General features: G+C 38.2%; 1 protein-coding gene and 1 long non-coding RNA gene across 4 annotated transcripts in view; one reads left to right on the top strand and one right to left on the bottom strand.

Annotated features, from left to right (window-relative positions):
* LOC131194740 (uncharacterized) overlaps nucleotides 1-14,076 on the bottom strand; it is a 30,880-nt gene that overhangs the window by 9,499 nt on the left and 7,305 nt on the right. Inside the window, exons 3-5 of one of the 2 annotated variants that reach the window (XR_009154292.1) lie at nucleotides 7,282-7,306; nucleotides 4,888-4,932; nucleotides 4,557-4,803 (exon numbers count right to left, since the gene is read on the bottom strand). This is a non-coding gene — a long non-coding RNA (uncharacterized LOC131194740). Of the gene's footprint in view, nucleotides 1-4,556; nucleotides 4,933-7,281; nucleotides 7,307-14,076 lie in introns of both variants that reach the window. The other variant, XR_009154291.1, reaches the window with a different exon arrangement.
* The window catches only part of IP6K3 (inositol hexakisphosphate kinase 3), a 37,515-nt gene that overhangs the window by 20,630 nt on the left and 2,809 nt on the right, over nucleotides 1-14,076 (top strand). For both annotated transcript variants that reach the window (XM_058176052.1, XM_058176051.1), the window contains 3 exons: nucleotides 9,416-9,626; nucleotides 11,238-11,416; nucleotides 12,542-12,717. In XM_058176052.1, the coding sequence (XP_058032035.1) occupies nucleotides 9,416-9,626; nucleotides 11,238-11,416; nucleotides 12,542-12,717 (566 nt within the window). The remainder of the gene's footprint in view (nucleotides 1-9,415; nucleotides 9,627-11,237; nucleotides 11,417-12,541; nucleotides 12,718-14,076) is intronic.

Below are 14,076 nucleotides of genomic sequence, written 5' to 3'. Positions count from 1 at the left end.
AGTAGCTGCCTCATTTCCCACCCTAGGCTTATACTCGAGTCAATAGTTTTCCCAGTTTTTGTGGTAAAATTAGGTACCTCGGCTTATATTGGGTCGGCTTATACTCGAGTATATCGGTAGTTCTATGCCTTTTGAAAGTAGGAAAAGACTGAACAACTGCGATTTCTCCCACCCGTTCCTTAGCCATTTCCCCCTTCCAATCTTGTAGTCATTTTGCTTTGTAGCAGCTTGAATGAAAGGATTGATAGAAGAACCAGTGGGAGAAGCTGCAGTTTCTTTGTCTACCGCAGCAGGTGATTTTAACAGTACAGAATAAATCTGTAGCAGACCTAAATTGAATGTAAAGATCTAAGGCTTACCTAGACATACAGCCCCCAATTCTCTGGGAGAGAAATGTTTTTTTCAAAACTTTCGGACTGTGCACATTAAGATTAATTTCTTTGCCTACTGAACCCCTGGGATATATAATGGCACATACTTGTCCCATTCTCACTGTGGGTATTTATCTCATTTTGAAATGGCAGCAATTTTATGTCTTAAAAAGCCATTAAGCCCAAATCCTAACTTACAGATACAATGTTACATAATTGAAACAGACTTGGAGGATAGCTACTTATTTAACCACGATTTTGCTCATCTGTGGTTTGTTGGCTAACATGAGGGTATCACATATATTATACATCCAGTTTTGGTCATCACAATATTAAAAAGATGTTGAGACTCTAGAAAGAGTGCAGAGAAGAGTGACAAAGCTGATTAAAGGGATTGGAGGCTAAAACATGAACGACAGTTGCAGGAATTGGATATGTCTAATAAGAAGGAGCAAGGGTGATATAGTAGCAGTGTTCCAATATCTAAGGGGCTGCCACAAAGAAGAGGGAGTCAAGCTATTCTGCAAAGAACCTGAAGGCAGAACAAGAAGCAATGGATAGAAATTAATCAAGAAGAGAACCAACCTAGAACGACGGACAAATTTTCTAACATCTTGGAACAATTTGCCTCCAGAAATTGAAATTGCTCCAACATTGGAAGTTTTTAAGAAGAGATTGGACAACCATTTTGTCTGAAATAGTATAGGACAGTGATGGCTAACCTTTTTGCCGTCGTGTGCCAAAAGCAGGGGGAGCGTGGGGGGGTCACAGCGCATGTGCCCACACCCATAATTCAATGGCCCTCCATGTCCCCTCCCACGGGTGACCCTCCTGCCCCCGCTTTTGGCACATGATGGCAAAAAGGTTACCAGTGGGCCCGGTAGGCTTGTTTTTCGCCCTCCCCAGGCTCCAGAGGCTTTCTTGGAGCCTGGGGAGGGCGAAAACAGCCTCCCCCATCCCCCTGAGGCCCTCCGGAGGCCGGAAACGACCTGTTTCCCAACTTCCAATGGGCCCAGAAGGCCCGAAAATCAGCTGGCTGGCATGTGCATGCATAATGGAGCTGAGCTAGGGCAACACTCGCGTGCCCACAGATATGGCTCTGCGTGCCACCTGAGGCACGCATGCCATAGGTTTGCCATCACAGGTATAGGGTTTCCTGTTTGAGCAGGGAGTTGAACTGGAAGACCTCCAAGGTCCCTTCCAACTCTATTGTTCTGTTATTATACTAAGAATCAATATGGTTTTCAAGACCACCATGGGTTAATTCATTCAATAACTAATCCAAAATCAAACATGCATTTTGTAACAAAACATACTGTTTGAAGTCAGAGTATACAGACCCCACTGTGTTCAAGGCAAGTGTCAGAAAGATGGTTATTCTGTGAAGTTCTTGGTGCTTTCTGAGATTGTTTTCTTGCAGACATTTCATTACCTGACTAGGTAATGAAGATACTGATAATGATTACCTAGCTGGGTAATGAAGCATCAGCAAAATAACAACCAATCCTGAGTTACTATGTTTTCTTCTATTAGATTCTTCTTCTTCTGTTTCTGAAGATCAGACATCAGAGCAGGCCTCTAATGGTTCTAGTGGCACAAGAAAGAAATATCAATACGCTTCCAGGGAGGAGGAAAAATAACAAAACAACGTTTTGGGCTCAATTGCAGTCTTAAATTGAGGACTACTTGCAATTTGAACCTTATTGGACACTTCATTCCTGGAGGGTTTTAAAGAACAGACTGGACAATCCTTTGTCTGAAACAGTATAGGATCTCTTGCTTGAGGAGTGGGGACTGGACTAGAAGATCACTGTTAGTTTGGGATATGTTCAGAGCCCACACATCTGATGACATAAAAAAATTGGCAAAGTCATCTCAAGTCACTTTGGCCGTTATTCCAGGTGGGCTTACATCTGTATTGCAGCCCCTAGATGTCAGTTTAAATAAACCTTTCAAGGACCGTGTGCGAAGGATGTGGCATGAATGGATGACATCTGGTCAAGCTCGTCTGACAAAAGTTGGAAATCTGAGAAAGCCAGACATAGAACTAATAGCACAGTGGGTTCGTGATGCATGGGAAGATATTCCAGAGGACATGGTGCAACGTGCCTTCAAGAAATGTGGCATTAGTAATGCTATGGATGGCAGTGAAGACAGCGCATTGTATGAGAGTGACAGCAGTGATGATGACGACTGTGAACTCAGTAATGACGACAACGTATATGCGGATAACATCACAGAAGCTGAAGTAGCTGAAGCTCTGTTTGGACAAACAGATGAGGAGGAGGAGAACTCCAGTTTTGAGGGATTTTAGCTCTCGTTAGCTTGGTTGCTGTTACTTTTAAAGATACTGTATTTTTGATACCATATTCTTTTTGGGGACCCCCTTTTGCACTTTTATTGTTTTTCGTTCAAATAAATATTCATGTTATTTTACTTGGCTCTATCTTTATTTTTTACATTGACCAGTAGCTGCCTCATTTCCCACCCTAGGCTTATACTCGAGTCAATAGTTTTTCCCAGTTTTTTTGTGGTAAAATTAGGTACCTCGGCTTATATTCGGGTCGGCTTATACTCGAGTATATACGGTAGTTCTATGCCTTTTGAAAGTAGGAAAAGACTGAACAACTGCGATTTCTCCCACCCGTTCCTTAGCCATTTCCCCCTTCCAATCTTGTAGTCATTTTGCTTTGTAGCAGCTTGAATGAAAGGATTGATAGAAGAACCAGTGGGAGAAGCTGCAGTTTCTTTGTCTACCACAGCAGGTGATTTTAACAGTACAGAATAAATCTGTAGCAGACCTAAATTGAATGTAAAGATCTAAGGCTTACCTAGACATACAGCCCCCAATTCTCTGGGAGAGAAATGTTTTTTTCAAAACTTTCGGACTGTGCACATTAAGATTAATTTCTTTGCCTACTGAACCCCTGGGATATATAATGGCACATACTTGTCCCATTCTCACTGTGGGTATTTATCTCATTTTGAAATGGCAGCAATTTTATGTCTTAAAAAGCCATTAAGCCCAAATCCTAACTTACAGATACAATGTTACATAATTGAAACAGACTTGGAGGATAGCTACTTATTTAACCACGATTTTGCTCATCTGTGGTTTGTTGGCTAACATGAGGGTATCACATATATTATACATCCAGTTTTGGTCATCACAATATTAAAAAGATGTTGAGACTCTAGAAAGAGTGCAGAGAAGAGTGACAAAGCTGATTAAAGGGATTGGAGGCTAAAACATGAACGACAGTTGCAGGAATTGGATATGTCTAATAAGAAGGAGCAAGGGTGATATAGTAGCAGTGTTCCAATATCTAAGGGGCTGCCACAAAGAAGAGGGAGTCAAGCTATTCTGCAAAGAACCTGAAGGCAGAACAAGAAGCAATGGATAGAAATTAATCAAGGAGAGAACCAACCTAGAATGACGGACAAATTTTCTAACATCTTGGAACAATTTGCCTCCAGAAATTGAAATTGCTCCAACATTGGAAGTTTTTAAGAAGAGATTGGACAACCATTTTGTCTGAAATAGTATAGGACAGTGATGGCTAACCTTTTTGCCGTCGTGTGCCAAAAGCAGGGGGAGCGTGGGGGGGTCACAGCGCATGTGCCCACACCCATAATTCAATGGCCCTCCATGTCCCCTCCCTCAGGTGACCCTCCTGCCCCCAGTTTTGGCACACGATGGCAAAAAGGTTACCAGTGGGCCCGGTAGGCTTGTTTTTCGCCCTCCCCAGGCTCCAGAGGCTTTCTTGGAGCCTGGGGAGGGCGAAAACAGCCTCCCCCATCCCCCTGAGGCCCTCCGGAGGCCGGAAACGACCTGTTTCCCAACTTCCAATGGGCCCAGAAGGCCCGAAAATCAGCTGGCTGGCATGTGCATATGCATAATGGAGCTGAGCTAGGGCAACACTCGCGTGCCCACAGATATGGCTCTGCGTGCCACCTGAGGCACGCATGCCATAGGTTTGCCATCACAGGTATAGGGTTTCCTGTTTGAGCAGGGAGTTGAACTGGAAGACCTCCAAGGTCCCTTCCAACTCTATTGTTCTGTTATTACACTAAGAATCAATATGGTTTTCAAGACCACCATGGGTTAATTCATTCAATAACTAATCCAAAATCAAACATGCATTTTGTAACAAAACATACTGTTTGAAGTCAGAGTATACAGACCCCGCTGTGTTCAAGGCAAGTGTCAGAAAGATGGTTATTCTGTGAAGTTCTTGGTGCTTTCTGAGATTGTTTTCTTGCAGACATTTCATTACCTGACTAGGTAATGAAGATACTGATAATGATTACCTAGCTGGGTAATGAAGCATCAGCAAAATAACAACCAATCCCGAGTTACTATGTTTTCTTCTATTAGATTCTTCTTCTTCTGTTTCTGAAGATCAGACATCAGAGCAGGCCTCTAATGGTTCTAGTGGCACAAGAAAGAAATATCAAAACGCTTCCAGGGAGGAGGGAAAATAACATGTTCAAGTTCAAAAGAAGCAAGACTTACTATCTTGTCAATTCTATCCCCTCCCATGGACACTGCTGGAGGATCCTGAAGTTTTTCAGAAATAAAAAACAAAAGTAAAACCTCTTAGTTGTGTGGAGGACATGATGACCTAATGAGGGCATGACATATTCACTAGCTGTAGAATGCTGATCATCTTTGGGGAAAGAAACAGAAAAAAATGCATGGAAAGAAAATGGAACTGAGTACTCTCATGAGTGCCTGGTTGATTGACTGACAACTCTTGTGCTATCAGAGGGCAAAAAAATAAAGGTATCACTAGCCACAGCCATCGGCAATGCCTAGGTTTCACCAAGAGGGGTCACCACCTGTTTTCTCTCTCTTTTGAACTTGTCTGCATTTTGTAGATGGGTGCTTCGATGGAACTTTTAACAAGCCAAGCATTACTGAATAAAATAAAAGAATATAATTTTAAGAACATGCTATAGTTTTAAAGTATCTTCAATATTCTTTTCACTACAAAAATAAATTAATGCACTTGTAATCTCAATAAGAAGGATAAAATATTTGGCATTCTCTTATTAGAAATTCTAGGAAGCTATTTCTTTATGCGCAAAGTAATAATCTGATCTGTACAAGCAGTTTGACCTCTTCCATCACCCCTTCTTCTTTTTTTTTTGTTAATTTTGTTTCATCTTTGGACAAAGAATATAATTTTTGTATATAATATAATTTTTGAATATAATTTTCATTTCAGCCCTGAGCTACAAATATCCTTCTTTATTAATATAATTTTTGCTTGCCTATTCCCATATGGAGTTTGGAGAGTAATGGTTAAGATGCCAGCCTAGAAACCAGGACACTGTGAGTTCTAGTTCTGCCTTAAACTTGAAAACCAGCTGGGTGACTTTAGGCCAGTCACTCTCAGCTCAATTCATTTCACAGGGAAAATAGGAGGAGGAAGGGCTGTTATATATATTTGCTGCCTTGAGTTATTTATAAAGTAATAACGGCAAGATAACAATTTAATAAATAATAGAGTTGTAAGAATAAACGAAAACGTGGATGCTCTGTTTAAGGTAAAAACATATACCACATGTCAGAGTAAAGATTATGTATTCTACAGTATAACAGTGGGGTTAATAAAATAACTTTTAGAAGTTTTCTTGGTCAATATTACAAGTGAAACAACTACTTAATTTGCAATTACTGCCCAAGAAAACAGTATTGAGGATAATACAAGTCCTTTACCCATTACTTCTGAGCCTTCAGCATTTGAAAAATTATGCAAGCATATGAGAGGACTATTCTAATTTGATTATGGCATGTTTGTTCCTGTTTGGAAGAACTTCTAACATATTTCAATAAGAAGTTCTACTTTCTTAGTAACCAGCACCTCCCACTTTTGCTTTCCATGGTGTATTATTTTAGGGCAAGGCAGAGTACTCAAATGTCACATATGTGGCAATGTGAAAAAGAGCTTGTTCTAAAATAGAACAAGCAAAGCACCACTCTAGATAACTAAAGAAAAGGTTACGACTAGATAATATGGCTATACTACTTTTTAATCGCAGTTTACACTAGGGTGAAATCAAATCTTAAAGTAATCTTCTTTGCCTGATTTGGATTTTATTTGATTTCCAAAGATGATTATCTCATTTAGGGAAATTACAGACACTTCATGCTCTCTTACCATTCAATAGTGAAGCTCAAGGAAAAGACTGTGTATAATAGTAAATCTGAACCTTCTAATCAGACAGCTTCAGAATTCCTATGGAATGGGCAATGGAATCAATTTGAAATGGAGGAATAGGGTGCTGAATAGGATAGTCATAGCATGTCTTTTACAGAGGTCAGTCCTGGAATTAGAGCTCTGTAGACCAAGTTTGGTTTAATTTTAAAGGATTTTGAAATCTCCAGTCAACAGAACTTGTTTCCCTGAAAATAAGATCCAATCGGAAAATAAGCCCTAACATGATTTTTCAGGATGCTTGTAATATAAGCCCTACCCCAAAAATAAACCCCATTTAAGATTGTCAGACAGACAGACACATTTATTACTGTATCTCCCTAAAAATAAGATCTAACTGAAAAATGAGCCATAATATATCTTTTGAAGCAAAAATTAATATGACCCAGTTTTATTTTCAGGGAAACACAGGTAACAAATTAAATAAGTATACTAGCATTTTCTAATATTTAGTGAGATATATATTAATTTAATTTATGGTAATTATTTCTAAATATCTGTCTCTTTATCTATTTATTATCTATCTATCTATCTACCTATCCATCAATCATCTGTCTGTCTAGCTTAACCTTAACTTGTGAAGACTTTATAGTTAATTTCTCTCACTTCTTTTGGTGCTGTGAAAATGACTATCAGAATACAGACAAAATTTTCTTGCCAAGATTTTTCTAGATTCTTCCGCTTACCCAAATTGGAGGACATGGAATCATACTGAAAGGGGGAAAATGGAAGGAAAGAAAGACAGGGGGTTATTCCAGTTGACTGTGTAATTTAACTTATATCCTTATTCTCTACTTTAGGGGACACACCCAACATTTGACACACCCAACATTCCGACACAGGGATTAGGCCTTTGGAGTATATAATTTGCTTGCCAACCTCCTGTAATTTAGGAGCTTGAGCACACAGCAAAAATTTTGGATCAACATGGAGAGCAGATATTGATTATCCCCCATCCATAGTTGACATCTCCATATACTTTAAAGAAATGGCAGCACACCAAAATAACATATATCTGTCAGCCCTTCAGGATAACCTAGGTCAGGGAAAAGACACTACATAAAATACTAGAGACACTATTTTACTGATATAGGCTATAATAATAGAATCTTGAAATCCTGTCAGTATTTCTTCTTCTCAATCGCTTATATCAAAGAGAATCAAGGCAAAGCAGTCTTGAGTTTCTTTCTCGTACTTCCTTGTTTTCCTGGGCCAAGTTAATGTTTTCCTAATAGTTGCTGCAAGAGATGAAGCAGGAGAACTAATTATCAATTTCTGTATCCAATGATTTCTCAACTAATACTTCTTCACACAACTAAACAATGTCTGTATATGGACATCATCAAATGGAGTACAGAAGATTAAGGGACGCTACTATTGTTAAAAGGAGATATAGCAACTCAGTTATAGCATTAAAAATATGGTCAGGTGCTGACTGTGGACCACAAATTACTTATGTACAAGTGCAGAAGGAAGAAGAGCAAAACCAACAAGGCTAAAACATATGAAGAACGATTGCAGGAAATGGGTATTTTTAGTCTAGTGAAAAGAAGAACTATGGGTGACATGATAGCGGTGTTCCAATATTTGAGGGGCTGCCACAAAGAAGAGAGGGTCAATCTTCAAAGCACCTGAAGGCAGGACAAGTAGCAATGGATGGAAATTAATCAAGGAGAGAACCAACCTAGAACTAAGGAGAATCTTTCTAACAATGAGAACAATTAACCAGTGGAATGGCTTGCCTTCAGAAGTTGTGGGAGCTCTGTCCATGGAACTCTTGTAAGAAGAGACTGGACAGCCATTTATCTGAAATGGTATTGGGTCTCCTGCTTGAATGGAGGGTTGGACTGGAGGATCTCCAGGGTCCCTTCCAAATCTATTTTTGTTATTCTTTTTGTATAATCACATTTTAATACTGTGAAAAAGAAGAGTAGAATGAGTAGATGGACTCAGTTAGAATGGCAATGTGTGCATTTTTGAAATACCTGTAGGACCAGGTCAGCGACGAATTATGATAGAGAAAACTATGGGGTCACTAGAAACTGACCCTGACTTGATGCCATTTAATCAATCAGTTTTCTTAAAGGCCATCTTTGTACTTCTCTATAAAGTCTCATATAAACATGGTTTGGAATAAATGTCGAGCAAATAAAAAGAGTTCAGCTGTGATCTGATCACAGGTTACATAATGCAACATCTTGTTTCCACAAAGGCTCACCAGAATTTGATAGAAGGCTTGAGGGCTGAAACATTCCCTTAATTCCATTCCTTAGAAATTTGAAGCAAGAGACTTGTTGTTTCTATTATGTAGCTTTATTACATAGACACAGTTAATATCAGGGGTGAAATCTAAAAATTTTCCCTACTGGTTTTGTAGGCACGGCTTGGTGGGCATGGCAGGGGAAGGATACTGCAAAATCTCCATTCCCACCCCACTCTGGGGCCAGCCAGAGGTGGTATTTGCCGGTTCTCCAAACTACTCAAAATTTCCGCTACCAGTTCTGTCAGAACCTGCTGGATTTCACCCCTGGTTAATATCTACTTGTCATTGCTTACCTTTCTTTTCATGAATTTGTTTCTAATCTTTTAAAATCATCCAATATTATAATCATCACTGTATTCTGTGGCAAGTTGAACTGCAGTTTAACTTTGTATGAAGAACTACAGTTTATTTTATTTGCTTTGAATATGTGGGTTCTCAAATTAGCAGTGAACATTTGTTAAAGTAGAAAAAGAAATCTGGGATTGTATCAGATTCTATGTATATGAATTTACATATCAATTCTTCCACGTTGATACAATTTATTTTTCCACTTAAAGGTATAATATCTGTGTACCTCAAGAAGGATAGCATGGGAAATCTGAATCTTGTAGCCTGTCCACAGACAGATAATCACAATTCCTTGGATAACATCTCAAAGGAGTGTTCAATGAAAATATGGCAGAAACTCAACCAAGCAAAAACCAGCAAGAATGATCACACATTTGTCAAATGGAATCACAGCCCATTCACAAATGTCATTGAAAGCAGGTAAGCAGTACAAAAAGCCAGAAATCCAATACAAAAGAAGAAAGCTTAATTTTCTGGTTTCCATTCAATGAATTACTAACATAAATCCCACATTTATGTATGGGCCTTGCCCCACAAATGAGTTCTAGGATTATCCAATTATTTTGACTTGCCAAAAAACTGTACTAGCATGAATATTTTTTAAATGAACTGTTAGATTTATATGGTACCTATTCCTCCATTGCCAATCACATTCCTGCTTGCATTGCCTCTATTTCCAGCCCAGATACTGTACTTGATTTCCATCTAAAATAATACATGACAAAGTCAAACAGATTTTATACACCTTGAGGCTGCCCTTGGACAGAATAAGCTGCTTAACTTCGCCAATATAGTAATTCAGGAAGATGATCTATCTAATCTTCTTTTATTGGCAGGAGGGAGGAAAGAGGCATGTTAAGCTCATGAACATTTTTCTTTTAGATAAAAGTGGACTAAGTCTGAATTATTTGCACAATTTGGGGGATTTATTCTCAATTAAAATGTTGGTTCGTTGTGCTGTTCTTAAACTATAAAATAAAGTTTCCCTATATTCGTTAATCAGAAAACTGCTTGCTGGTCATGACTAACTGATAACTATGTGCATTGCCCATACGTAAATAGTGCTACAATATTTATTTATTTATTTATTTATTTATTTATTTATTTATTTATTTCGTCAAATACATATTAGATAATATATATAAGCATAAATTGAAAACATAAAATGAATACAACTAAAGGGAACATAAGGACAGGAACGGTAGGCACGCTGGTGCTCTTATACACACCCCTTACAGACCCCTTAGGAATGGGGTGAGGTCAACAGTAGACAGTTTTGAGTTAAAGATTTGGGGATTTAGGGATGAGACCACGGAGTCTGGTAATGCATTACAGGCATTAACAACTCTGTTACTAAAGACATATTTTCTACAGTCGAGATTATTAACACCGGGTAGGTTACAATCCAGAGGATGGTAGAGGACAGGAAGATCTGGAGGAATGTTGTCCAGGGGTCACAATGGGTCAGACACAGGAGTGAAATCCAAAATTTTTCCCTACCCGTTCTGTGGGCATGGCTTGGTAGGCGTGGCAAGGAAAGGATATTGCAAAATCTCCATTTCCTCCCCTCCTGAGGGAAGGATATTGCAAAATCTCCATTCCCACCCCACTCTGGGGCCAGCCAGAGGTGGTATTTGTCGGTTCTCTGAACTACTCAAAATTTCTGCTACCGGTTCCCCAGAACCTGTTAGAACCTGCTGGATTTCACCCCTGGTCGGACACGACTTCACAACTAATAACAAGGTTACAATCCTTAGCATTCTGTCTCACAATGAAGATTGCAGTTTAGTGCCCACATTCTTAAGAATAAGTCAGACTGAACTCAGTAAGGCTTACTTCTAAACAATGCACTGTCAGGCTGCAGTCTGAATTGTGGACTTGCAGAATCCTACTTCTGACTACATGGGTTTAATACTATGTCTAAAATCCAGCTGAGATTACAAGGATTTAGAAATACGTGTATATGCTGAGCTGTATAGTGGTAATCTTTTCCTTCCAGACAATAAGATAATCAGATTCCTTTGTGTCTAGCTGCCATGGGAACACACGACTGCAGACAGATCTTCAGTATCACCAAGATGTATCATCACTTATGGAGGATGCCAATGGGAACCAAGAGGCAAATAAAAGCTTTAATCCTTGGGGATTGCACTGTCACAAACAGCATCTAAATCGCATGTCTTCCAAGTATAAGGAGAATAAACCTCATCGTATCTTTTTTCTGAATTAGCTGAACATTACAGTACACGTGCATAATCGATAATTTGTACTTTTTAAAGGCTGCTAGCTAGTGCTGTTATAAAGATAGAAGGGGCAGTTTATAAAAAGTTTAAATGCAATATGTTAATGACACAAAATGACATTTTAAGTCTTAATTACACACTGGTTATATTAGTAAACATGTATTTCAGTGGGACCAAGATTGCAGCAATATACACGCTAAACTTAATGAAAGTTACTCTCAAATATTTTGACCTGGATTTGTCTATAATAATAGCAAAAATGCAGATTTTAATTAATTTAGCATTTAACAATTATCACAAAGGCAACCATGTATCTCCAGTATAGTAATAATTAACAGTGTTAATCTTGTTTATACATCCTATTTCTAGATATTCTTATAACAAAAGTGTTGCCATGCCTATTTAATCAACATTTGCAGGAAACCAAATTTGCATCTCATATATTTTTTAGTTTCACTGTTTACATTTGATGTGTAACAACTCAGAATTTTGGATTCTTATAATCCAGATTATAAAAATATTTAAAATATTGCATTTCCACTAGAATGTTATACAGAGACACAACAAAAATTTTGAATTTGTGCTGAAAGTCTTTTCAGATATAATTAAAAAAAAAGACTACGTACTTAGAAATTGTATTCAAGGAACCATGATATCAGTGGTGGGTGGCTCTCGGTTTGGTCGGTTCTATAGAACCAGAAGTAAAATGGCAGGAGGCTCCGCCCACCTCCCACGACGTTATCATGGGTGATCTGTGCATGCACAGAAGCTCGCACACGGTCCCATTGCAAACCAGTAGTAAAAGTAAGTAGAACCCACCCTTGCATAATACCCACATCCTAGTAGAATCTGAAAGCTCAACCTTGTAATTAAAACTATCCTTCAATGTATGTACATTGATTGTTGACCTCTCTAAGAAGAAATATTCTATTGACCTTTACCAGGGATAGAAAATGATGGACAGATAGCTCTGAGACACATTTCTCATGATAAATGAGCTGAAATGGAAACAAGAAGCTAAGTACAGAAACTAATGGAAAACTGCAAAGTAAACCTAAGTAAAATACTGATTTTCTTAACTAGTACTTCCAGAATTTCTCTTACTAGAAAATGTTGTATCCAAATATAAATACCCATGTGTTCTGGACTTAAAAATGGGAACCAGGCAGCATGGTGATGATGCATCAGAGGAGAAGAAAGCACGCCAAATAAAGAAATGTGAACAGAGTACATCAGCCTCCCTTGGAGTCCGTATTTGTGGCATGCAGGTGAGCAGAAATCTGTTCTGAAAATTGCACATGTTACCATGAAAGAGTGCCATGAATTTAGTAATTGTAAATAAACAAAGGGGAGGGGCAAAAAATTAAATTCAAATATGATTTTCCATCCAAGCATTTCTGTGTTAGCCTAGGTCTGTGCTTAGAAAGACATGGTATATCTGAAATGCTTGTTGATCGATTATAGTTACAGTTTTCCAAAAAAATAATTTGCAAAAGTTATGTATGCACTTCTGAAATCTTTTGGGGAAAAGATTGGTTATGTTGAAAATCACTGAAGACCCCACCGCAGTGCAGCTAATACTAACTAAATAGCAATCACAACAAAATGTCATCACTTATCTAAGATAAGCAGGTGTATAGGGACACAAATATGCAATGACTATGGTCCACTATTCAGATAAGGAATGCCCATTTATTTAAATGTACCCGAATTACCCTTACACCCTGAAGAAAGCTAAACATCAGCTTCTTTGCCACTAAAAATAAGGATAATTCATATAAAGCAAATATATTAGAGCTGCAGATTTTATTTTAGGGTTTGATCCTCCTACTAACTACTTTAATATAGAGAGACACTTTAGCAGATGATCTAAGTCAAAGACAATCATCTACAAAATAAATTCTTCCTTAGTGAGAGAACACGGTTGACTCAGCCTTCCATCCTTTATAAGGTAGGTAAAATGAGGACCCAGATTGTTGGGGGCAATAAGTTGACTTTGTATATAATATACAAATGGATGAAGACTATTGCTTGACATAGTGTAAGCCGCCCTGAGTCTTCGGAGAAGGGCGGGATATAAATGCAAATAAAAAAACAACACAAAGGTTTCCTGTGGCTTTGAATAATTGCAGCTATGTAATCATGAAAGCAGTCATTTCTGTCAGTGTGGCAACTGAAAATAAATTTCAGAACAGGATTGCCTGAGTGTAAATTTATTTTGCCATCAAGCACTATTAAATTAAATCCTTTAACATATATATTTTTTAAAAGATAATATAGCAGCTCTGAATGTTGCTGGGTAACATGGAAACCAGTAACTAGCTCAGCCCAAGTACGTCATTGGTTTACTGAAAGAACGCACTAAAGAGACTTTGAAAAGAAAGATACTATACAAATATAATAAATAATGTTAAAATGAATGCAAAACCTTGATCCCAGCTTGTACTTTCTCAACACTTGAATTCCCTGTATGCAAGACTTTATAGTTCTGCTTTGCAGTGATAAAGATAAATATAGTAAGTTTCTAATGCACACATTCAAAATGTACTATTGAGGCTTTCAGAAGGAGTACATAAAATCACTTAACGGATTACAATCTGCAAAACAGATGGCTAATATAGATTGTT

Source organism: Ahaetulla prasina, chromosome 3 (genome assembly GCF_028640845.1).
Source record: "Ahaetulla prasina isolate Xishuangbanna chromosome 3, ASM2864084v1, whole genome shotgun sequence".
Lineage (NCBI taxonomy): Eukaryota > Metazoa > Chordata > Lepidosauria > Squamata > Colubridae > Ahaetulla > Ahaetulla prasina.
The sequence above is the reverse complement of the archived record's forward strand: the minus strand, read 5'-3'. Positions and strand labels throughout refer to the sequence as shown.